At 40.2% G+C, this 25,813-nt stretch overlaps 1 protein-coding gene across 2 annotated transcripts; it reads right to left on the reverse strand.

Annotated features, from left to right (window-relative positions):
- Window positions 1–71: 71 nt before the first annotated feature.
- lyn (LYN proto-oncogene, Src family tyrosine kinase) lies at window positions 72–25,384 on the reverse strand. 2 transcript variants are annotated; one of them, XM_061732808.1, is made up of 13 exons: window positions 25,223–25,384; window positions 18,742–18,818; window positions 16,847–16,889; window positions 16,344–16,440; window positions 15,938–16,036; window positions 15,690–15,793; window positions 15,405–15,554; window positions 14,726–14,878; window positions 6,941–7,123; window positions 6,755–6,831; window positions 6,302–6,455; window positions 3,906–4,037; window positions 72–2,319 (listed from the first exon to the last, which is right to left on the reverse strand). In XM_061732808.1, exons 2-13 carry the CDS (start codon window positions 18,811–18,813, stop codon window positions 2,117–2,119), a joined length of 1,467 nt encoding a protein of 488 aa, XP_061588792.1. In that variant the 5' UTR covers window positions 18,814–18,818; window positions 25,223–25,384; the 3' UTR covers window positions 72–2,116. The 2 variants fall into 2 exon arrangements, with proteins under 2 accessions (XP_061588792.1, XP_061588791.1); XM_061732807.1 differs by having other exon boundaries at window positions 18,682–18,818; window positions 25,223–25,383.
- Window positions 25,385–25,813: the final 429 nt, after the last annotated feature.

Raw genomic sequence — 25,813 nt, forward strand, 5'->3', positions numbered from 1 at the left:
TTTTAACTCTGGAATGTTCCTTTAAGATGTGATAATGAAATAAAAAATGTATAATTAATCACATTAATCACTTCAGCAGAAAGTACATTAATTTATTACCAGACATTAGAAATTTTAAAAATCAATTTCCTTTAGGATGAAGATTGAATAATGCACATACTGATAATAATAACTATAATACTACCACCACAACAACTGATAATGATGATAATAATGATAAATCAGGCAAGAGTAAAGAGCAGCTGGAAACCAATGTGCCTTACATCTGCATTGGGTCTCTTTAGATGTCTTCTGGAAGCTTATTCCAGAGAAAGGTCTCTTGTTCTCATGTCATGAGATCCATAGATCTGTTGTCCATAGATCTGAAACGTCTCAGAGATGCTGCTGAAACAGGTGTAAACTGATGTCCAAGAGATGGTTTGGTCCTTCCCACTTATGTCATAAATATTGTGTGTGTAAACATAAGTCATCCAAGACAGTGTAAAATTTATTGCGTTCACTTTTTGCTTGACACAAATTTTCTCATTCATATACCAAACATAAATGATTATAGAATGAAAAACACGTATTTGTTCCACGTAACACACACATGATAAAGTGTCCATTATGATGAAATACCTTCTGGATGTAAGGTAATCCTGGCCATCTGACGAAGGGCCGTCAGCTTTGATTGTGAAAGACAATTTGAAATGATAATACGATACAAAAAAAAGCTTCCATATCGATCCGTGAGAGTAAAATGAGCAAAAGAAAAAAACCAAGATGACCGCACTTCAATATGAAGTGGACTTAGAGCTTAGAGGTGACTGAAGCTTCAGGCTGATGAAATAGAAAAGCAAAAGATGAAAACTGAGAGAACTTACAGCACCAGCAGGTGAGGGTCTCATTATTCAAGCAGATTATAAAACACTGACTTGTGAAATGTTTAACAGGTAATTACAAGATAATACAAGGTAATTACAAGATAATTTCACTTCATTTCAGGTATCTGGAAATGCATATGACATCATATATAGACAGAAGATTTAACATTTCAAGTTGAACATTTATGTACATTTATGATCAGAGAGGAACTCAGTCATTTAAATAACACAAAGCAATCTGATCTGTTAATTTTCAGTAAATGATCGGAGATCCGAGCTGGGATAGGTTCCAGATGTATGGATGGATGTATGGATGTATGGATGGATGGATGGATGGATGAATGGATGAATGGATGGATGGATGGATGGATGGATGGATGGATGGATGGATGGATGGATGGATGGATGGATGGATGGATGGATGGATGGATGGATGGATGGATCAGAGATCCTCTCCTACCATTGTATACTCTTTACTGTTAGTTCAGTCAGTTCCACAAACAATTAAACGCATCAAATACTCTGTTCATTCATTCATTCATTCATTCATTCATTCATTCATTCATTCATTCATTCATTCATTCTATTATACATATATTTCTGGGGCTGCAGCCTAACTCAGCCGACACTGGGCGAGGCTGATGGATCCTTCAGGACGGGACTGCAATCCATCACAAGAACACGCAGAGAACAAACAACCATGCACACTCACACTGAGTGCGAAGGTCATTTTGACATAACAACATCTAACTAAGCTTAACCTTGACTGTACAAATATTAAAAAGCCTTATCTACAAGGATCTAGTGTCAAATGATTGAAAAATAAAGTTTCATTTGATTTTTTTTTTGTGCATAATTCATCTCCTGCGTACCTCAGAATATGCATGAACACAACAGTTTTCACATTCACAAACAACACTTTAAAGGAGACATATTATTACATTTATTATTTACGTCCTGAGATCTTAAAAAAACATCTGTGACATGTTTTGGTCAAAATACCCAAAACATGGGATGAAGTAAAAAAGTTCAGTCTCTCCAGAGCCCTAAAAATATGTCCCCTTTAAGTGGCAATAATAAAATATGACAGAAACTTAAAATTACTATTTTTTTTCTGAACAGCAAATGAAATTACAGTGTACTGTAGCACACACAACATGTGCATGAAATATAAAACACAACAAGTACCTTCAGGGAAATGTGGAGTGAGCGTGTCAAGTCTTTGTGTGTTAAAAGTCTGTGTGATGTTGTGGCTACGGCTGGTGCTCGTACTGGCCCTCTGTGGCCGTGCAGAAGTCATCCAGGACGCTCTGCAGGTACTCGAAGGTGGGCCTGTCCTCAGGCTTGTCTTTCCAGCAGGACATCATGACATCATAAAGCTCAAGGGGACAGCTGTCAGGCCGCGGCATCCTGTAGCCATGCTGGATGGAGCTCATCACCTCTCCTTTAGTCATACCTGAAGATGACACAAGCACATAGAGCAATGAACAGCAACTTCATAGTAACAAATGAGCAGCAGAGGGTAGAAAAGAAAGGTGAATAACGCTGCAAAAGTGAGAGTGGGCGTCAATGTTGAGTAGTATATTAAATTGACCAGCAGGGGGCGGTATATATCAGGATACTGTAAACTCAGGAACCTGTTTCATAAGTAAAACATCCCCATAGTTGTGAAGTGGATAATGTACATGCCCAAGACAAATAAAACATTACCACATCCACTAAATCAAGGATCGGCAACCCGCGGCTCTAGAGCCGCATGCGGCTCTTTAGCGCCACCCTAGTGGCTCCTGGAGCTTTTTCAAAAATGTTTGACCTTTTTTTTCCTTTTTTTTCTTTTTTTCTTCTTTTTTTCTCTTTTTTTCTTCTTCCTTTTTTCTTTTTTTCTTCCTTTTTCCTTTCCTTTTTAATCTTACATTTCGACTTTTTTCTCGACATTTCAACTTTTTTTCTCGACATTTCGCCTTTCGCCATTTGCCTTCATTCTAAGGCTTATACAAGACTTTTCATTTTTTGCGGCTCCAAACATATTTGTTTTTTGTGTTTTTGGTCCAATACGGCTCTTTCAACATTTACGGTTGCCGACCCCTGCACTAAATTATATGATATACGGAAGAGGGTGCATTAATGCATCTCTGCTATCCCTTGAAATGCCACTATTCATACATTGAAGTAAGAAAATGCATAGTTACGTCAATGTATTTTTTTTTAGTAATACTAAGAAAACAGTCTGCATGATGTTTTCAAAACGCCTTACATTAAGGTCAAATTCAAAATGAATTTCTAAAACTACATATGGTAGATTAATTCAAATACCTGGGTGTTAACTTGGACTCAACTTTATATTTTCTAAAACCGGTGTGCAAAATTGTAAATTTTAATTGCGTTAATTTCAGGCAAATTCGATCATCACTTCCAGATAATGCTGCTAAGATGTTTCTACATTGTATGATATTTTCACATATTGAATATTGCATTACTGATTGGTCGCTGACTAACATGGCTATTTTAAAACCAATACAGAGCCTATATAAAAAATCGTTAAAAGTATTTGATAGAAAACCATGTTCTTTTCATCACTGCCTAATACTTGAAAAACATACAATTCTTTGGAACAGCATGCCAGCAGATATTAGAGACTGACACTTTCATGGCTGAAATGTTGTAACTTAAATGTTGGCTAAAGAGGAACCAGTCATGTGACCACAGACGATTCTTCCTTTCTTATGTTTCAAGTACCAACTTGTGTTGACAGTTTTTAATATTTTTTGACTGTTGACAGTGTTTGTTAACTTATTTTTCTGTTTTGACTTCCATGTTGTGTGGATGATCTTTGTAATAGTCTGTTACTATTGTGTTTCGAATTTCTTTTCTTGATCTGCTAGGGACTACAGATGAAAATGTACCGTATATCTGCTATATTTCCATTGTTATGTTCATTAATGTGCATTGTCCCTTTTAAATGAATAAAATAATCAATAGTACCGTTTGTGGCGACATGAATAATGTCACATCCTGGTCACTGACAGCCCACCACAGATTTACCTGGATAAGGAATCTTCCCGTAGGTGATGATCTCATAGAGCAGAACGCCAAACGACCACATGTCTGATTTAATGGTGAAGATGCCGTAGTTGATGGCCTCTGGGGCGGTCCACTTGATGGGGAATTTGGCTCCTGGGGGGGTGCACACACACACACACACACACACACACACACACACACACACACACACACACACACACACACACACACACACACACACACACACACACACACACACACACACACCATTAATAAGATCTATTAATTGTAACAAGGGTTTAAATGGTCCATTCACCTACACATCTCACATGCACGGTGTTTCATGGAGGCTTTACAAGAATTCTATTTATGCATCTATGTGCTGACATTTACTTTTATGCAGAGGTGGGTAGTAACGAGTTACATTTACTCCGTTACATTTACTTGAGTACGTTTTGGGAAATTTTGTACTTTTAAGAGTAATTTTGAATCACTATACTTTTTACTTTTACTTGAGTAGATTTGTGAAGAAGAAACTGTTACTCTTACTCCGCTACATTAGGCTACATTGAGCTGTTACTTTTCTTTTATCCCTTTTATCCGCGTACGGGTCAATCTCATGACATCACTGGGTGATTCTTTGGGAAAAATGTTTGTTTTTGCACGTTTTGTCACATTTACACACACACACACACACACACACACACACACACACACACACACACACAGAGTTTCTATGAGTTCATGTTTGTTCTAGTTCTGCCTGGTTAAAAAAGAAAAGTACAAGGCTTGAAATTTTGTGCTACTTGTGCTTAATTTATTTTTTTATTCTGTTATTATTTTATTTATTTTATTATTTATTAAAGTACTTGAATTTACTTTAAGATTATTTTAATTTAAGCTATTTTTTATTTTTTATTAATTTTAATTAATTTTATTATTTTATTGATTTAATTTTCCTGAAGATGATTATTTTGTTCTTTTGTCTGTTTGAATGGTTGTGTTAAAAACATTAATCAGACGTTACTCAACAGTTACTCAGTACTTGAGTAGTTTTTTCACCAAGTACTTTTTTACTTTTACTCAAGTAATTATTTGGATGACTACTTTTTACTTCTACTTGAGTCATATTATTCTGAAGTAACATTACTTTTACTTGAGTACAATTTTTGGCTACTCTAACCACCTCTGCTTTTATGTATATCCTTGTTACAGATCAGAGTCCAGAGGAGGAATACATGTGACACAGAGGCTTAAATACCATTTTTAACAGTTTTGTGCCTATTTTTTTTCATAGATTTAACATAAAATGATAAAAACACAGCTTTCTATGTACATCCAGAAATCCACAATGGAAAATTTGAACTATATTCTATAAAACGTTTGTAAGTTTGTTGAAATACATACTGTATACGGAAGTCCTCACAAACAGAAGGAAGATCTTAATTTCAGAACACACTATACCGGTACACTCTGCACCCCAACCCCTCAACTAGGTGGTCGTTTCTCAAGGCCAGGGCGGTCTTTAAAACACCTTTCTACAGTCTCCAGCAAAACTGTTATGTTTCACTCAGAGTGACTTTCCTCTAACTGCTGCCTGACTGGTGGAGTCCTGCTGTGACATTCATCCCTGCTGCTACACCTTGCTACACTTCTAAATCTCTGAGGAGGGATCCCTTTTTCACACAGCGACTCACAGTTGCCCGGATAAATAGTTCCAGGAAGATTCCAGCTGGTTTCAAGCTTTTTCCATTCATCCGTCCAGTGACTGAAGTCACTGTGCCCCTCCCTTCAGGGTTTTAGAAGTAGCTTCATTCTGTTGCCCCGATCTGTGCTTTGTCCTGAATTACTGTGGGTATGTTTTGATCTGACACTCAGATGTTTGTTATTCCTAATTGTGGTCAAATTGATGCTGCATTTTTAGGTTAGATAGTTGGAAGCATCAAGCTGTTTGTCGTTGTTTTTTTTTTTAATGTTTCCTCTTCAGATTAAATTTGAAAACAATTCAGTTTAAAAAACATGAAAAGATTTGAATACTTTCTCATGTGAACCTTCCGCTTTGGTAATGTGAGAAAACGCCTCACACGCTTGCCGCGTGTAAGAATAAAAGGAAGTGCGACTTGTGCCTCGGGGGCATCGGTTGCTGTGGTGCTGAATCAGAAGAAGGTGGTGCAACTTCATTTGAAACCAAAAGTGTCTGTTTCAGCCAGCACAGTGGTATCTCTGCAGACTTCAAACTATCACAGGGGATTTTTAAAGATTCAGCAATGTATTACCCACATTCAGGGAGGTGGCTCATTTGTGGTGGAATTTAAGATTGAACTACACTCATGATTCCCATACACACACACACACACACACACACACACACACACACACACACACACACACACACACACACACACACACACACTTACCCTCTCTGGCGGAGTACTCGTCATCCTCTATGACTCTTGCCAAACCAAAGTCAGCTATTTTGCACAGCAGACTCTCGGACACCAGGACGTTAGCGGCCCTCAGATCCCTGTGGATGTAATTCTTCCTCTCTATGTATGCCATGCCCTCTGCTATCTGAAACACAACAGAAAACCAGAGGGCTGCGTATAATAACTACTTTTAACATGAGCAAGGAAGGAAAAAAAACTGCATGATAGAGCAGGAAAGCAGGAAAAAAAAAGATTTTCCATAATTTTATCATGATTTAACTCAACCTTCATAAGTTACAGGCAGGAAAATGCTTGACAGAAGGATTTAACTTTCCAGCTGAATGAAGCAGGTGCATTATTTCTATTTAACAACAATGAGAGTGAGAAGTATGAGGATAGAGAAGTGAAAAGGAGGAAGCATACAGTCAAAAAAATAAAAATCACCTGTGCAGAGAAATCAATGAGCTTGGGTATTTGCTGATCGCATCCCATGTCAGTCTTTAAGAAGTCCAAAAGACTCCCTGAGTACCAAACAGAATAAGAAACTGCATCAGGTTCTGTATGTGTGTCAGAGTGAGTAATAGTACATACTTTTGGGATTGTGAGCTCTATAACAAAGAGTGTAGCTACCATTGGCCATGTATTCAGTGATGATGTAGATGGGGTCTGTCTTGGTGACGACGGCGTACAGGCGCACCAGCCTCTCGTGCTGCAGCGTCTTCATGACGTTGGCCTCCTCCAAGAAGGCCTGCACCGTCATGGTGCCAGGCTTCAGGGTCTTCACTGCCACCTTGGTGGCGTTGTTGTAGTACGCTGATTGTGCCGAAACAAAACAAACAAACAACAAAAAAACCCCGCGTTAGGGTATCACAGCCTCAGTCTACAATAAAAGGAGCCATTTTCGTAGATAACAAAAAAAAGTGACGTCTTAACTTAAGACACACTCAAAGCCTTTTCAAGACTGCAAGTACTGATTCCGGGCTGCTACGACATTTTTGGGTACAGGTCGCTTCACAGAAAAATGTAGCGGGACATTTAAAGGACACTCTTGCAAGGAAATATTGAATCATTCCTGTGTAAATGTGACCTTCATATCCATCAAAGCATGACACAGCACGCTCCTCAATGCTGGGTGGCTGCCTGGTTGCTATTCTTGTTAGGTTTTCTGGAGATGCAAATAACAGGATACAATGCTTCAACTTAAAATGAATATGAGAAAAATGTCCCATAATATCAACCGTGCATGAGTCGAGAGATTAAACATAGTGGGCCTATAAACAACCACAAGCCAGACAAAGGTGTATAACAATATTTTCCCATCATGGAACTCCATATTATCACAGTATTATCTGTACGTGTATCTTCTCATCCTGTCTGGTAAATGCTCAGAAGTTTATGACATAAGTCTTATAAGTCAGACATAAGTCTCACCACAAGTGGCTTCATCCGGCTTATTTTAATTTTAGAAACCTCACCTCACTTCCATGAAATATATTGCACAAAGTTTTCCAGTTGAGTAATAGTCTTTGACAAGTAGTTTTGTTTTTAAAAAAGTGCATACTCAAACACACAACTGTAGCACGTAATGTGGGGGCCGTCTCAGTCTGGTCAGTCTCAGAATGAAAGATTTGGGGCATTTAACTAACAAAGAAGGGGTTATGCACCATCCTCTGAAAAGGTAAGGCACATAGATCTCAGAGATTACGCCAAGTGATGGTTGCATGTTAACCCACTGTTAGCATGAGTTGGGTCTGGGCTGACAGCAATAAATTACACAAATGTATAAACCACAGCCTTGCTCCACTCAGACTGTCCTCCAGTGGCAGCCGTGTGCTGTATAGCATGCCAACGTGCCCTTGCGACACACATCAATGCAGAGCCGATGCCGTTCATTTTGGTTTTGACATATTTCACAGGTGGAGAACCAGAACTCTGATATTATGCTTGTTTATATGATGTATTATGCACATTGACTGATATTTTATGCCAGTGCATACAAGCTGACTTCTATCTGTTGTTTTATTTGATTTTATAAATGTTTTTCTTCTGGTTGTAAATGCAAATTCCAAGTTCCCACGCATAGACATAGACGCCGCATCGAGTGGTTTTGTCCGCTGCTGCGATACGTCAAAGTCGCCGCCATATTGGATGTGGCAAGACTGCACTGTAAACTAATACAAGTAAATTGACTTATTTTCATAAAGCGCCTTTCTACAAAGAAATGTACGTTTTACGTCTCATTTATTCATTCACACACGCACTAATATACTTGGGAAACAGTTAGGCACCAAATATAATATATTTAATTTTCTCAGATGGCAAAAATAAGAACTTTATTGATCCCACATAGGAGTAATTCATGTTATATCAGCTATAGAGAACAAGGTAGTGCCGAAAAACAATATATATCCCCCCTTACAAAAATAAGAAAAATAGAGAAACATATTCTCTCATCAACAAAGCATATTTCAAATTTTTCAAATAACAAAATAACACAGGTTCCCAAGTATATTAGTGCGTGTGTGAATGAATAAATGAGACGTAAAACATACATTTCTTTATGAAAAGGCGCTTTATGAAAATAAGTCCATTTACTTTTATTAGTTTACAGCGCAGTCTTGCCACATCCAATATGGCGACGTTGATGTTGGCTCAGCGCTCGAGGGGGCGTCTACGTATATGTCTATGGTTCCCACGTGCAAGATTTCCAGCAATTCTTTGTTAAACTTTAACTTTAAAAATATGCTTGTTTGGTCAACAAAGACACAGCTGCAATGTTGCTGTGACTTCACCCTGTTTTTCCTGGATTCATTACATTTTTGCACAGACTTTTTATAAACGTGACTTTTTTCTGGGCTCAGTGTCAGGGTTTGACCCTTCCTGTTTTATTTTGAAGTGTCCTTGTGTTTAAGTTCTGGTTTGACCTTCCTGTTTCTCATCGGCCCTGATCGTCTGCACCTGTGTCTCGTTAACCCTTGTGTATCTGGTCTTGTCTTTCCCTTGCTCCCTGCTGGTCCGTACTGTTTCCTCCCTCCGTGTTTTTCTGAGTCTTCCAAGGTTTTTGTAGTTTTTTGGTTCTTGTTTGAGTTCTGGCTTTTTGTATTCCTGCTCAGCAGTGCTTTTTGTTAAATAAATCATTGTTTTTGAGAACTCCTGCCTCCTGCTCTCCTACATCTGGGTCCGACAACAACCGCTTCACAACACTCAGTGCTTTTTCCCCTCCATCGACTATGGATGTCACACCATATGAGGTGCCAACACCCGCAGTGCAGCAAATGTTAGCAGAAAATGTGAGAACACAAATTTTACGTGGTAAGTACAATTTTAATGGTTATTCTCACTCAATACATTGACTGTTAACCGCTAAATTTAACAAAATCATTTGAACTCAGCTCCAACAGAGAAGCTTAAAGAGCTGCATTCAAGAGATGTGCACATCCTGATGGCACCACTTACTCATCACAATCCTCAAAGTAAATCACCATTCTATTTAAATCATTTTGTCACCATGAAGACAAAACAATGTGAACCTCTTGCCCATTTCATTGTCAATCTTCCTACCTGGAGCCACTTCCCCTGACAACAAACTATTCAATGCTCTACCAAACTGAACTTCCCTACTGCTTTACAGAACTGCAACAGCTTTTGGTGCCGTCAGGAGAAACAGAGAGATTTGATCAAAAACTGTTCAGTTTAAGTATACACTAGATATCATATGCTAAAATGCCAAATGGACAACATTGGTTAGTGGTATTCTGGTCTTGCTGAGAAGCCAATAAGTTTTTACACAACAAGCCACATTCATCTGTCCAAATACACATTTATCTAAATCTTAACTGACCTACAGGGATTTATTTTAAAGCTACACATTGATTTCCTCTATCATACACCCAATCACACACCAGTCAAGGCATCGTGAGCGCTGTGAGGTGTGGGTGCTGACCCCCACTTACATACTGTATGCTTCTATACTTTGACAGATTTACACGTGAATTCAATCGTCAGCTCAAAGCCAGGTGTGGACACATTTGAGCTTCTCTTTTAATCATAGAAAGCAGTCAGAATAGAAGTAACACCTCAAATGGGAAGTGTTTTAATTATAGGGAAATTGTACTTCCCTGTACGGTTCACTCCGGCAGCTTTAGAATCATCGTAAATGAGAACAGGATACCAGAGTACAAGTGCCAATAGTAGGGTATTAATGGGGCATCCACACCAGCCCTGTTTGGACCAGAGTCCAAGAGCTCAGAACGTCTGGCTTATCTAGGAAGGTGTGTGAATGTCAAAGTCTGATGCGGATCAAAAAATAGAGGTAAAAGCTCTAATAGTATGGCCAGGCAAGAATATATCCTAATTTCTGATGAGTACTCAAAATAAAGTTTGCAAACTAGCTAGCAGGGAAGTAGCGCTGCATCGACCACAAAGCCAACCATCTAACTTGTGTATCGAGGCTCATGCGGAGCTAAAATTAGTTGCAGTTCCTCGACTGGCCGCTAGAGGCTGGCTGCAAAAGCGAGTCAGTCTCCACTGACTTCCATGTTAAAATGTCCAACCTTAGAGCAGAAATAAACCTATTTATAGTATGACTCAAAAAACTGTTTTGGTCTCAATCGTTTGACTTCACACTCATGAAAACTCTAAGGGGGGAGTTTTTTTTTGTACCAAGCAAGGAGAGTTTATATAAAGCATTAACCCATTTGTATTAACCCATAATCGGCTAAACGCAACTGTCATTGTTGATTTTGCCGTCTAGTCAATATTTGAAAGTGTTTATTCTGCTGTAAATGGCAGCCCTGCAGATGTTTCGGCGGGGATCAGCTGAAAGAGCTGGGAGCCAAGCTATCTTTGATTAACATGTAGTAGGCGTGATCCCGACGGCTTCTCAAGCAACATGGCTGCGCTCCGTACGAAGAAAAACTGGCTTCAAAACTGCTCTTCAAACTAAACACTGGACTGGAATAAGGTAGTGGCACCTACTCCAATTGAGAATTTTATGATAGGATTAAAGACAATGATAAGAAAATTATAAGTAACCTATATCAGGTGTGGAAGATGGCGGCGCACACAGTTGCAGCAGCTCAGTGGTTCACCAGTCGGAGCATTTTTTTTTGGATATTGTTTTGTGTACATTTGTTTGTTTTGTGCACATTTTGCCGAGCGAACATCACCTTCAGCCGGCATGATATCCTGAGGATCGGATTCATTTCCGAAGGGAAAGTAACGCGTGAGTTTCTCAGCTCACACAAGATCCCGGTGGAAGTAGCGAGGAGCCCCGGCTCTCCGTGGATTATCATCCCGGTGGGGAAGAGGCGCAGGCGGCGGAGGGAGAGGAAGCAGAAGCGGGGCTGCAGAGCCGGGGCGCTAGTAAAAGGCTACGGAGGAAGCCATTCAAACCACCGCTTCCCAGCCTTTTCCTCTCTAACGCCAGATCCCTCGCGAGTAAGATGGATGAACTGAGGCTACAGATCAAGGCAAAGAACTGTGCTAAGGATACATGCATTCTTCTCATCACCGAGACCTTAGCTTCAACCATCCATCCCGGATCGGCTATCGAGCTAGCGGGTTACACGATACAGCGCCATCAGGAAAACTGCTCCCATCCTGTCTAAGACTGTTGCCACATGGCCGGAGGATGCCTCCCAGCAGCTGCAGGACTGTTTTGACAAGACCAACATCCGCATCTACCCTAACCAGAAACCCTGGATGAACCGGGAGGTGCAGCAGCTGCTGCAGCAGAGAAACACCGCCTTCAGGTCTGGTGACAGCGAACTTTACAGCACAGCTCGAGCCAACCTGAAGAGAGGTATCAGAGAGGCAAAGGCGTACTACAGGAGGAGGATTGAGGACCACCTGGACAGCAACAACAGCCGGAAGGTGTGGCAGGGTATCCAGCACCTGACCAACTACCGGACCAGCCCGGGAGCTGCGGTGGGTGATCTTGCACTGGCAGAGGAGCTCAACATTTTCTTTGCCCGCTTTGAGGTCACTTCACCTGATAGGGCCAACTCACACCAGGCCCACAGCAGCACCACCCTCACCCTGGAGGAACATTGTGGCAGGGTGGAGGAACAGCCACTCAGCTGATTGGGCACATGTGTGCCCAATCAGCCTCTCCACCCTGCCTGCCTTCATAAAGAGCAGCTGCACACCAGCAAGAGGGCTGCTGGGAGAGAGCTCTGCTGAAGGTTCTGCTGGTGCATGTGTGTCTGGGGGAAATAAAGGAGTTCCTGCACTAAACCCTGTGTCCTCTGTCCTGTCGGGTGACCCCCGTAGCACTAGCCCTTGCTACAAACATCAAGTGAGGCGCACCTTGCGGTCCATCAACCCAAGGAAAGCAATGTGTCCGGACAGCGTCCCGGGACGGGTGCTGAGAGATTGTGCAGACCAGCTGGCTGGAGTCTTCACTAAGATCTTCAACCAATCCCTGGCACAGTCCACTGTCCCATCCTGCCTGAAGTCCTCCACTATACTTCCCTTGCCCAAAAAGGCTCACATCTCCAGCCTCAACGACTACAGACCAGTTGCACTCACCCCAGTGGTGATGAAATGCTTTGAAAGGCTGGTCCGCAGTCACACCACAGCAGCCCTGCCCCGCACCCTTGACCCCCAACAGTTTGCCTACAGACCGAACCAATCCACGGAGGATGCAGTGGCCACGGCACTCCATGCTGCACTAGACCACCTGGAGCAGCAGGGGAGCTACGTGCGGATGCTCTTTGTGGATTACAGCTCTGCCTTCAACACCATCACACCTCACAAACTGGTGGTCAAGCTGGGGGACCTGGGGATTCCAGCCGACACCTGCACCTGGATCAGCAGCTTCCTCTCTGACCGCAGACCCAGCCCAGCAGAGACTGTACTTCCTCAGGATCCTCAGGAGGGAGAACATCACACAGAGGCTGCTGGTGTCCTTCTACCGAGCCTCCATCGAGAGTATTCTGACCTACTGTATCTGCATCTGCTACAGCAGCTCAGAGGAAAGACCTCCAGAGGGTCATCACCACCGGCTGCCCTCTCCCCACACTGGAACACCTCCACCACTCCCGTTGCCAGAAAAAGGCCCAAAATATAATAAAAGACACTTCACACCCCGGACACTCACTGTTTGAACTGCTGCCATCTGGGAGGAGATACAGACTCGTGAAAACGAGGACAAACAGACTCAAACACAGCTTTTATCCAACAGCAATAACCACCCTTAACAAAAACAGAAGCTAATGTGCAATAACAATAACAAAAATGATTGTATGCTGATGAAGGTTCTTGTGGGGTCCGTGTGTTGATGTGGAAGGGCGAATGTGTCTAGAGATATACATATTTATTTTATTTGTTTATATTTTAAATGACATTTTATTGGATTATTTTTCAGTTATTTTATTTTTTATATATGATGCGCTGACTGGAGAGCACTTTTAATTTCGTTGTACATAAGTTATAATGACAATAAAGAACTATCTATCTATCTATATCAGATATTTTTAGACTTGGACACGAACAACACACTGCAAATGAAGGGGAGATGGGAAACTGAAATGAAACTAGTTATACCGGAGGACACATGGGAAGAAATATGTATTGAAGCTCACTTAGTAACCAAATCAAATATGTGGAGGGAGTTTAAATGGAAGTTAATTAAAAGATTTTTTCGAACACCAGAGATACAGTAGTATCTAAAATGGGCCAAGCACATTCAGATAGGTGTTGGAGAAATTGCAGCACACAAATTGGAAAGATATGTGTGCGTAATGTGTGCGTAAGAACATTCCCGCTCCAACATAGGTTGTAAATCACGGCATAGATCCATCAGAATGTTTTTGGGGAAGCGGTACCTGCTGAGAAGCCACTCTGTGCTCTCATTGAACATCAGCACGCTTTTTGAAAACGCGAAAATTTCCAATAGTCTTTGTTTACAAGTTAAATGTAACAGAACATGGTCATTGAATAAGACTTGTCAATTTGAAATTCAGTTCTTGGTTTGTTTGTTTTTTCCTGAGGATGACACAGTCTGACCAAAGGTAAATTTGCTGCAAGGAAGGTTTGGCAGCTGTCTTGGATGGAACTTACCCTCTTGGAGCCTGGGAGCAATAAAGGGGAACAAAGTATTGCACACAGGGTGTGTTTTTTTTTCATTATGGCTTCCTGTTGTGAAATGAATAATGGCCCAGTGAAAATGAATATATGCTGTTGGTCATATGGATTTGCAGTAACTTTATAATGAGACCCATTATGATCAAAATACAAATTTAAAATAATGAAAAGGAATTGAAGAGTCGGTGCAAAGTTTTGTACAAGAGCGCTTTCTTGGTTTTGTTGAGAGAAAAACACATTTTCCACAGAAGAACGAAGCGAAAGCAAAACCACCGAAGTGATATAACAACAAGATTACTTTTGTAAAAAACAATATGTTTTACTCACCCATCCAAACTTCACCGAACTGTCCCGCCCCCAGCTTCTTCACCATCTTAATGGAGTTTTTGGAAATCTCCCAGGCATCTTTATCCCATGGCTTCTGAGCTTTTGGTTTAACGCATGGGCGGTCCAGTTTACGACACAGACCGTCTGCTTTGTCTGGAAGACAAATCCTTGGTTGGAGTGTTTGAAATTCTCTGCTGATGATTACAACTGTAGATAATTAAACTTTAAATAAAGAAGATTGATACCGTGATCTAAGCGTAGAGCACAAACGAGCGAGTCATTCAGCTGTTTCCTTTCATTTTAAACATGTCAGATGATTGTTTCTAAGAAAAATGCGGACTATGTCTGGCTGCTGCTCAAATACTTCAAACTCCCACTTTATTTATAAATGTGGCATTTGAGTGTCTGCAGTCTGGTCTGGGCAAGACAGTTAATGAAAATGTATGTAAGCTATAATACCCACTTTCATTCTTAATGAGTTCAGACAGTCAAAATGATTTGGCTACCAAGATTGTAGGTTCTTAATTTAGTAGGATTTGAAGTGGGCTAAAGTGTTTTTCAGGGTACTTTCTAGAAAGACCCCGCACAGTTTCGTTTTGCTTTTCTGAGTCCTGTCCGTCATCACGTCCCTGTCAAGTGTGAAACAGGCCGGCCTCCTCTGTTTTACGACCATACTCACTGTGGTAGTGTTTGATCATGGCGCCGATGTCGTTAAAGGAGATTTTAGGGGAGACGTAGCAGCCGCCATTGTCCAGCATCCGTATCTTATAATGTTTCACCAACTCAAAGCCTTTGGCGTCCAGATCTCTGATTGACAACGAGAAACTTCCTGAGGGAGGAAATCATAGTCAAAGAGACTCACTGGTGATTTCAAATAGTCAAATGATGCAGAGTGACGTTCATGCTGTCTGTTCTACTTGTGAATGCATCTCTGTTTGGTATAGGTGTGTTGTGAATTTTGTACCTTTTGATGTTTCACTTTCTCTGATTAGAAAAGAGCCTGCTTTGTTAGCCGGAGCTAACAGCTGCCGCTCTGCATCCTTCCTCGTGATGTCTTTGAAAAACCACCTGGATGGATTTGGAAACACAATGTGTAACTTCGATGATGAACGCATTACCTGGCCAAATGTGTGCGATTAAGAAAAGATAAAGCTGAAAACTAAACAGTGACTTGGGAGCGATGTAATAATTCATTAGGAAGTCGCTACGCACTCCTCTGTTTCCATGGTGTCAACTTGAGCGACGTAATTGGATGGGATGAATCCTTCTTTGTCGGTTTCCAGGGACTTTGCTTTCCACCAATCACCATGTCTGCAAATGAGCACATTTTATTGCAAGTCTTCTTCTCATATTGGATTGCTCACATTCAAAGAAGTGAAACACTATTACACGGTAGTTTTCTTTCTTTCTTTCTTTTTTTTCAATGAATTTGTCAAGTTCAAAAGGAACTGAAGAGTCTTTCAGACAACTACTAGTTTTTCCTTTTGGAAAATCTAGTCTGTGTTTCATAACTTGTGTTCAAAAATGGCTCTCGCCCTTTGCAACAGAAGTCAATGAGATGACTAAAACTTCCCGAACTTAACTTAAAAGAAATAATTTAAAAAATGCAGTCACTTACTCCTCCAAGATCATCATCTTTTCTCCTTTCCTGAATCCCAAGTCATCAGGATGCGTGGCTTGATATGGGTAGAGGGTGATAACTATTTTACTTTGCTCTAGGACAGAAAAAGAAAATGCTGACATGTAAAAAAAAAAAGTGTCACAAAATACACTGACCGTCCTTTTCAAGCATTCTTTACATTACTGTGATGCTTAGCAAGAGGCAAACAAATGGTGCCTGCAGAGCTTCGGTTAAAGTTCCCCATTGTAATATAACGCATGCATGTTGTTATAGTTAGTTTATACGGCGAATCGCAATAGAAAATGTTGCTGCAACAATCCACTTCCCATTGATCACCAACTTGGATTTCAGGTCCGAATTGTAAAATATCTACATGAAGACCTCATTTTAAGGCTTGAATGCTTCACATAAATGCTCCCCTGGACCCCCAGTGGAATATTTGTTCAAAACAAAGAAAAAAATGTAAATTAGACTAAAGGAAATAGAATAAAATGAAATACCCTCCATCTTTTGGAACACCTGACCAGGTAACAGGTTGCTATTCTGCAAAGGCAAACAAAATATGTGTCACACAGTGTTTCTAATTCCAATAAATAGAATCAGTTTCTTTTCAGGATACAGACTTTCACAATCATCTCATTTCATCCAGACGGACATCGTCATCTTTTCAGGAAGGGTATTTCGCTTATTAGGAAATAGTTTCATGAGAATTAGGAGGAAGGATTATAAAATGCTTTGCCTTGAGAACGGAAGGTTTTTGGTTTGTTCGATTTTCCAAACTCAAAACAACAAAATAGCTGACAACACTTCTCGACAATTTCATTTTCAACGCTTGTGAGCATTTTTCACCACGGCCTTTGGAGTTGGGGATTCATAAACTAGTACACGCTAGATTTCTACAGAATCATTTTACTGTCAAATCAAATCAAATCAAATCAAACTTTATTTATAAAGCACCTTTCATACAAAAAAAAATGTAACACAAAGTGCTTTCCATAAAACATAAACATAAAATGTATTAATGCCCGTCCCCTCCCCCTCCCCCCTCCCCCCTCCCCGCACACACACAGACACACACACAGACACACGGTGCAGACATGGCTAGGCACAGAGGATCCAGGTGAGGAAACGGTAACAGGGAGCCGTCCAGGCCAGGAGGTCCCATAGCCCGCAGCTACAAGGGGGGGGGCCCACAGAGACCATCCCGGCCCGGATGGATAGAGGAGTCCACACCACAGCGGTGAAGCCGTGGTACAGAGCTCTACAACCATCCAGGCCAGAACCACCCCCAGGACGACCCCCTGCAGGCCAGAGTCACTCCCAGCATGGAGGCTCCCCATGAGGAAACACTGGAGCTAAAAGCTACAAGAAAACAGGATAAGATACACTAAAAGAGTTTAAAAAGTATAACATAACATAAAATCCTAAAAGTATGTCTAAAAAGCAAGACATTAAAAACTAAAGGAATAAGACAGTAAAATGTATAAAATAGACCATAAATAATGACTAAAATATTTAGATAGAACATTAAGATAAAACAATGAAAATAAAATATGATAAAAAAGGATAAACTAAATATAAAACAGAGCAGTAAGATCCAATAAAAATAAGGGTGAGCATAAGAAATTTAAAAGAGTTAAATGAGTCAGTTAAAAGCCTTATTAAAGAGATGGGTCTTGAGCCTCTTTTTAAAAACATCAACAGTCTCTGCGGCCCTGAGGTTCTCCGGGAGGCTGTTCCACAATCGGGGACCATAAAAACTGAATGCCGCCTCCCCGTGTGTCCTGGTTCTAACTTTTGGTATGGTTAAAAGGCCAGCACCGGAGGACCTCAGGGTCCGTGAGGGTTGATAGGGTAAAAGTAGTGCAGACAAATAAGAAGGCCCAAGACCATTAAGACACTTAAAAACCAGTAAAAGAACCTTAAAATCAACCCTGAAGCGCACGGGGAGCCAATGCAGCGATTTTAAAACAGGTGTAATGTGCTCCCGCCCTCTGGTCCTCGTCAGCACGCGTGCGGCTGAATTCTGTAATAATTGTAGATTGTACATGTTCTTTTTGGGAAGACCAGAGAGCAGGGCGTTACAATAATCTAAACGACATGAGATAAAAGCATGCATCAGCACCTCCGTACTAGCCTGAGAGAGAAACGGGCGGACTCTGGCTATGTTCTTAAGATGGTAAAAACCTATCTTTGTTATGTTTTTAATATGTGGAATAAAAGTGAGCTCAGAGTCAAAAATCACGCCCAGATTTTTAACTGTCATCTACCAGTTTGTGCTAAATCCACAGCGTAACATTCTGCTTTTGCATGGTTAAGCTGTTTTGCTACTTACTATGTTGTGTTTTGTATTGGAGGTGGGGTCTCTGACATAATGGGTTTGGTCGGTACGTACAGTCTGCGGGTTGACTTTCCCCTCCACACCACTGCTCAGGCTTCCGCTCAGCTTGGACTTCTGACAGCCCATCTTGTCTGCGGGAGGAAGTGAGAAGAAAAAAGGAAGAGTGAACTTTAGTTTAGCACATTAACAGCTGCCAAGGGAAAAAAATAGCACCAAACACCTGTGACAACTCACATGTAGAAATAACAGAACCAGACGAGTGGCATGCTCACAGAAGCTTTGTAAAAAGTTCAAAACATAAAGGCATAGTCCAACAAATGTGTCTGCGTCATGCAGGTTAATGATTTAATCACTTTTTATATCAGTTTACATGGTATATAGTTCAGTACTATTGAGTTTAACTTTACAACATCAATTCCAAACAAAGGTCATCTTAATACACTATACAGAGAAGGTAAACTAGGCCAGTTCAAGTTCAGTTCAGTTATATATAAAACTATTAAATTTAATTTGTTTTATGACTCATAGAATGCAAGTCGTAAAAATCTGTCAAAAATCTGTATTTTTCAAACCACCATGTGACTCAAGTCACAGCCATGTGAAGATAAAAGAGTGACACTGAGAATAATAAAAGGACACCAGAAGGAAATGTGCTAAAGACAGAGATACAGCTGGTAATGAATGCAGGCATGGGCTGTATTTAAATATAACTAATCCAAGTTTGGGATACGAATGAATGTTTATCCAGACTATAGATATCTGTAAGGTTGTTCATGGCTGGATTAGCTTCTCTGTCATGTCCACTGGTGTACTACAGTATTCGCCTCCGACGTCGCTGGTTTATCGTTCCCGATGTTACAGACAAGTCTATGAAAGTGAAGCAGAGAACCTCTGACGTGACAGATCCGATTCTTGCTATCAGAACGAGATTGGATGAGTGCATTAATACAACGTAAGTTCTCATAAAACCAAAGTTGTCTCAAAACATGTCATATTAGTGTAGTTCTGACTGCGTTTACATGCAGTCAATAACCCTTTTAAAACCCGAATATTGGCAATAACCCGAATTTGCACGGCCATGTAAACACCAATAACCCCTTTGAATAACCCGAATTTGCTCATATTCCGGTTTTTAAAAACCCGAATATTCGGTCATATAAACGCCAAACGGAATATCCCGATCAAACGGAACATGAATTTGTTTTCTGCGCATGCTCTGTTCACAAGGAATCCTGGTCTTTTGAGTCCAGGTTGTTCTTATAAACACGGAGAAACACAAGACCACGCCACACTTTTGGAGTGAGGAGGAGACTAATCACTTCATAAATGTAATGAAAGATATGAACATTTTGGCATTTGTAGACGGTAGAAAGTACCGGGATAGCCAGATTTACAAGAAGGTGAGCGAAATGTTGCGCGAAGCAGAATTTGTTTTGAATTTGGATACAGGAAGAAGAAGCGGAAATGACACTAATTACGTCATCACGTTCTCCGTGCGTCGCTGGTTTGATCGAGATATCCCAAATGATTAATCACCATGTACTGTATACAGGGATAACCCTGTTTGCTGACGCATGTAAACGGAATATTCCGAATGTTTCAGTAACCAGAATATTAGCAATAACCCGAATTTTGACTGCATCTAAACGTAGTTATGCGTACAGAAGCAGGTGAAAATGTCTTAATTTTCAAGCTTATTGAACAGTCAGAGTTGTAGTCATGAAGGATTAACTGGACTTCTGTAATGATGTTATCAGTTTAAGAAAAGAAGTGATCTTTTCCTCCGGGTGAGGACAACCCTTCACCTCAGCTGATCAGCCTCATCCACCCATCTCTGTTTTCCATCTCTCTGATTACGCCACTGCAACGGTTCAGACTTGTCATGTGTGAGTTGTTCTGACCTGGTCACTTCGTCATTTAGGAAAAACACCAGTGGGTCATTCAGACGTGACACAGACACAGTCAAGTCCCACCAGATTTCTTTTAAAGCAAAGAACGCGAAAGAGGATGAAGGCACAGACTCACGTGTTGGCATGAATCCTTGCATGCAGGATATATGCACACAAGTCTATGTGCCCACAAGGATGCGTGTACCATGGTGCAGTTTCATGAACAAGGAAATGCACTAGCGTGAAACGTTACTTAAGTATATACTGTAGCATGTTATTTTAGTGATAAGAAGTTTTGTCCTTGTTATCTGGTGAATCTTTCCTGATGCTGAGGGAGACTGTTATCACTACCAGTTTCTATGTGCTAAATGTGGAATGCTCTTGACTGTGCAAACACTGACTGTCTGGGATGGATTGAAACATTTGAAACACATAACATGTGTATAACAATACACACTGGATAAAACAGAGTCAACATTAGTTTATCAAACCAGGAAAACCCCCACTGCGCTGCTCATGGAAGGATACGTGCATTTGTTCAACATCGAGGAAAAAGGACACAGATTCTGCTTTTTCTGTAGGTCGGTGAATTCCCTTAAAGGGGACCTATTATGGCATTTAATGTATATTTTAAACAGGCCTTGAATGTCTTAAAAACAAGCTTTTGATTGTTTTTGCTAAATAAATTAGAAATTCAGCTTCTGAGCCATGTCTTTATCTTTATTATATCTTTACCTCATTATCTATGCAGGATTCTGAGTGGGCGGGGCTATGATAATGAGGCTCTGTGCTGATTGGCTGCCTGAATGACACGATACACCGCTACGAAAAAATGGCGGAAGCTCCGGCCGGCGGAGTTAGTTGTGGGCGTGGTTTCACGTATCGGAGGCCAACCTATGTAAATCGTGTCCATCGTTACGTAACGACGGGAGCAGAATCTGAACGGCTCGTAGAAGCCACATCACACTGGACGGCTCATCCGGGCGGATGTACAGACACTGCAGAATTTGGTTGCTTTCCTCCTTCTCTGAGTTGGCAGGCTGAGGGGAGACCACTTTATATATGTTAAAGCAAGATAAAACGTGTTTTTCATAATAGGTCCCCTTTAAGAACTGGAAGGGGTCAAGAAACTGAAACTGTGATTGGAGCAGTTAATAGCAAGTGATAGATTAACTTGTAGACTATTTATTTGATTTTATTGTCCTGCTTTTGCCCATGCACATCTATGTTAATGTGTATGAGTAAGACTCTTGACCCCCTGCTCTGCTCTAGAGGACAGGCCAGTAGTACCAGGGAAACAGTCTTATCATAGGTAATAAAGCCTTCACAGCTGCCGTGAGACATAGATATAGAGCAGTGTTTCTTCGTCAGCATATTTACAGGTTTCGTGTGAAAACATAGCACACACATCATGCAGCACCACCCTGGAGAAACACCTCTATCATAATTTGCTCTTTAATGCTTAATATGTGAAAAAATACACCGAAAATTATACATTTGTTGTATTTAAAGGGTATATTGACATCTAAAGCACGCTCAATTTTCTCTTTAAATGTTTTCTAATTAATAGTTTTAGTATCTCTGTGATTACTTTAGGTAGTTTTATTTATTTAATATGTAAAAGATATATTTCTTTGATTATTTTTAATTACTTTCTGTGCATTTTTTTTAAAACTTTTTTCAAACTGAACAATGAAACAAGCTATAGTGTGAACATGCTGAAGTTGACCAGTTAACCAGTAATATACTGCAAAGTAGTGATGTGCGGATCAATACTGAAATATCGATACTTCCGATACCAGATCTGTATGCTCTAAAATTGATTCTCAAATGAAAATATCAATACTTTTGATACTCCATCATCTGTGGTAATGTATAACATTAACAGGAATACGGTGGTAAGTGACTAAACTATTCAGATTTTGCTGCTGGTAGGAACTACTTTTTTTCATTTTCATTTTTATAGTAGTTATTTTGGTTTATTATTCTCTTATTTATTTTTATGTTTTTATTATTTTACTTAATACTTAAGATGTATTTTTAGTGATGGAAACACATTTTTCAAACACTGGTTTTTCTGTTGTTGTAACAGCTCGGCTATATTATGAATGAGGCCGCCACCTCAGTATACTTCTGACTCTAAATTAAATAGCTAAATAAGTGACCCTGATGTCTTGTATTCTTAAGCTAAAATACACCAATTTTTTTTAGACGTACCGGGCACATTAGGTGTATTTACCCAATGTATCAGTATCGATATCGCCGATACCAGCCTGAATTTTACTCAATATCAGATCGAAAAAGAAATCGGTGGTATCGAACATCACTACCGCAAAGTTATTATATGTGGGACAATGAAGTTAAAACTCAAACTTTTTCCTTCCATAAGCACCAGCTGATGCAAGCACAGACCCCACTGAAGGTGTTTCTCCTCATTTTAGTCCTCTGTGTTCAGCAGGATCAATATCATACTCACACACATACACATATCAATATTGACGGTCAGGAGATCAAAAGAGTTAACTCCACTAAATTTCTGGGGGTCCATATTGATGAATTTGTCAACTTTAAATGCCAAACTAATCATCTGACAAAGAAGTTATCAAAATATGTTGGTCTATTCTACAAGCTCAGACATTCTCTTCCATTATCTGCTTTAATTACTATGTACAAAACTCTTTTTGAACCTCATTTGAGTTACTGTAATGTCATATGGTCAAACACTTTTCCCAGTTACCTTCTAAAACTTGAGAACCTACAAAAGAAAGTCATACGTGCCATGTCTTGGACTGCTATAGATACTCCCACTCACCCACTTTTCCATCCCCACGGTCTTCTAAGACTTACTGAATTCAATCTCTTCCATAATGCTTGCATAATGTTTGAAGTTGTAAATGGTCTAAACCCCAGACTGATGGGCCTGCTCCCTATCTGCCGCCCCCAGCACCAACACCAAACCAGGAACAAACACCTCATAACAGGCAAACAACTGCGTTTACATTGCACTGGTATGAGTGTTGTCTGCAGAGCCTCAGATCTGGAACAGACTTGATGACGATCTGAAGATGCTGTGTTCTCTCTCCATTTGTAAAAGAAATCTAAAAGTAAATTTACTGTCTAACTATTTATAAAATACCCTGGCTACATGACGGAGATATTGGGACGACTGTATGAATGATTGTATGTATTTGTATGTTTGATTGTCTGTATTGTAATGTCTACTGTTTTTCATATTCCCAACGGTACCACATTACACTGTAAATTTCATTTTTCCTTCATGAACTTTGGGCTCCCTCCCAAAAGCTTTCAATAGCTTACTTTGGGGAACCCATTCATACATGCCAAAGGACTATTATAGATGTCTGATTGTTCTCAATTTTATACGTTTATTTTAAGATAAGATCAGATAAGATAATCCTTTAATACCGGTAGTCCCACAGAGGGGAAATTTGCAATGGCTTATATGAATAAACTAAACTTGAAACTTGAAACTTGAAACTTGAGATACACAACAAACCAACAACAAACTAACAATTACTTGTCTCCATACAAGTTTGTGAACTAAGACTGGGGGTCCAGGTGGAGTCTGTCTGTCCATCCGCAGGCTGGTCCTGGGGCTTATGGCTGTGTTTTGAACCCGGCAGCTAGCAGACGGACGGAAATGGAGGCTGTGGATGAATTAGGTGAATAAAGCTATCCTACAAATGATCACATTGTAAAAAGATTCAAAAGAAATATCGACTCAAAATGCACTTTTTGTTCTGCAAATTCAGAAACGATGACTCACTTGTCACATTGTTCAAACTTTTTGGAGTGATATGTGTAGTTTTGTGTCTGAAAGAATTGAAACTGATTTCAAATTATTTTGGAAGGGTGTGTTGTTTGGTGTTTTTGATTAGAACAAAGCCAAAAGAAACATTTATTATTAATTTGTTGATTATCCTTGCAAAATTCCACATCCACAAATCCAAATTCTTACACAAAAAATCCTCTTTTTTTACTTTTCATTGTTAATTAAATCAGTATCTGGACTCTATTAAGTGTTTTTACTGATTCAAAAGCAACCAAAACCATAAATGTATGTAAATATTTTGGCTTTCTGTTACAATTTTATCCCCCCTGGCTGGTTATAATGTGTTGTGCTCTTTGTTTTGTTTTTTTATTTGAGTTATACTCTTTATATGTTGTACTTTTTGCAAATGTTAAATAAAAATAAAAAATAAAAAAATAAAAATTAGGTGAATAATTGAATTATGGTTCTGCGGTGTGCGTCGCCGCGCACCCTACGCCGTAGGCTGTGACGCGGAACCATAAATCAGCCTTTAGGAGTCCGCGCAGCCTCGGGGGCCGCGACCCGACCAGCTCACACTTCCCCCTCCGGGAGCAGCGACAAAAGGAAGTAGGGAAGACAAGATAAGCGGCTGTGGAATTTAAATGCAAATAAATGACAGATACGGAAAGCACAATTAAAAGCGCTCTTTAAAACTGTAAACGTGACCAGTTTTATGAGGGTTAAACTGAGTTTAAATCAGTCTCTCTTCAACATCTAAAGACTATATTTCCCCGAGGTGGTTGGAAAATGAAAAATGCTTTAAGTCTGCAAGTGCGTGTTTTCCGTCCCTTGATGCCCCTGGAGGGGCTCTTACCTCTCTGGCTGTAGAACCCAGTGATCAGTTAATCCAGTGTAGAAACAGTCCCCTGGTCCTCAGATATGTTCACAAACAGACAGCACGGACTCATCGGCCTGACTATGGCCCGCACGCCCGCCAGAATGAGGAACTTGGAGGATCTGGACGGGGATTTTGCTCCTTTCTTACCAAAACTTCCTGGTACAATTGTCTAATCATTTGCATAATCACAAACACGCACACGCGCGCACACACACGCACACACGCAGACACACACACCCCCACACACACACACACACACACACACACACACACACAGGACACTACTAGTACTACAATACTACATTTGTTAAGGTTAGTAAGTTTACACAATTAACCTTTGTCAGTATTTATATTATTTTTATTGTGGTGGATTCAATTTATCTCTTTTTTTTTTCCAAAACAGTTACTCTTAATCAGAGGTGGGTAGAGGAGCCAAAAATTGTACTCAAGTAAAAGTACTGTTACTTCAGAATAATATGACTCAAGTAGAAGTAAAAAGTAGTCATCCAAATAATTACTTGAGTAAAAGTAAAAAAGTACTTGGTGAAAAAACTACTCAAGTACTGA

The sequence above is a fragment of the Cololabis saira genome, chromosome 10, assembly GCF_033807715.1.
Source record: "Cololabis saira isolate AMF1-May2022 chromosome 10, fColSai1.1, whole genome shotgun sequence".
Taxonomy (NCBI): domain Eukaryota; kingdom Metazoa; phylum Chordata; class Actinopteri; order Beloniformes; family Belonidae; genus Cololabis; species Cololabis saira.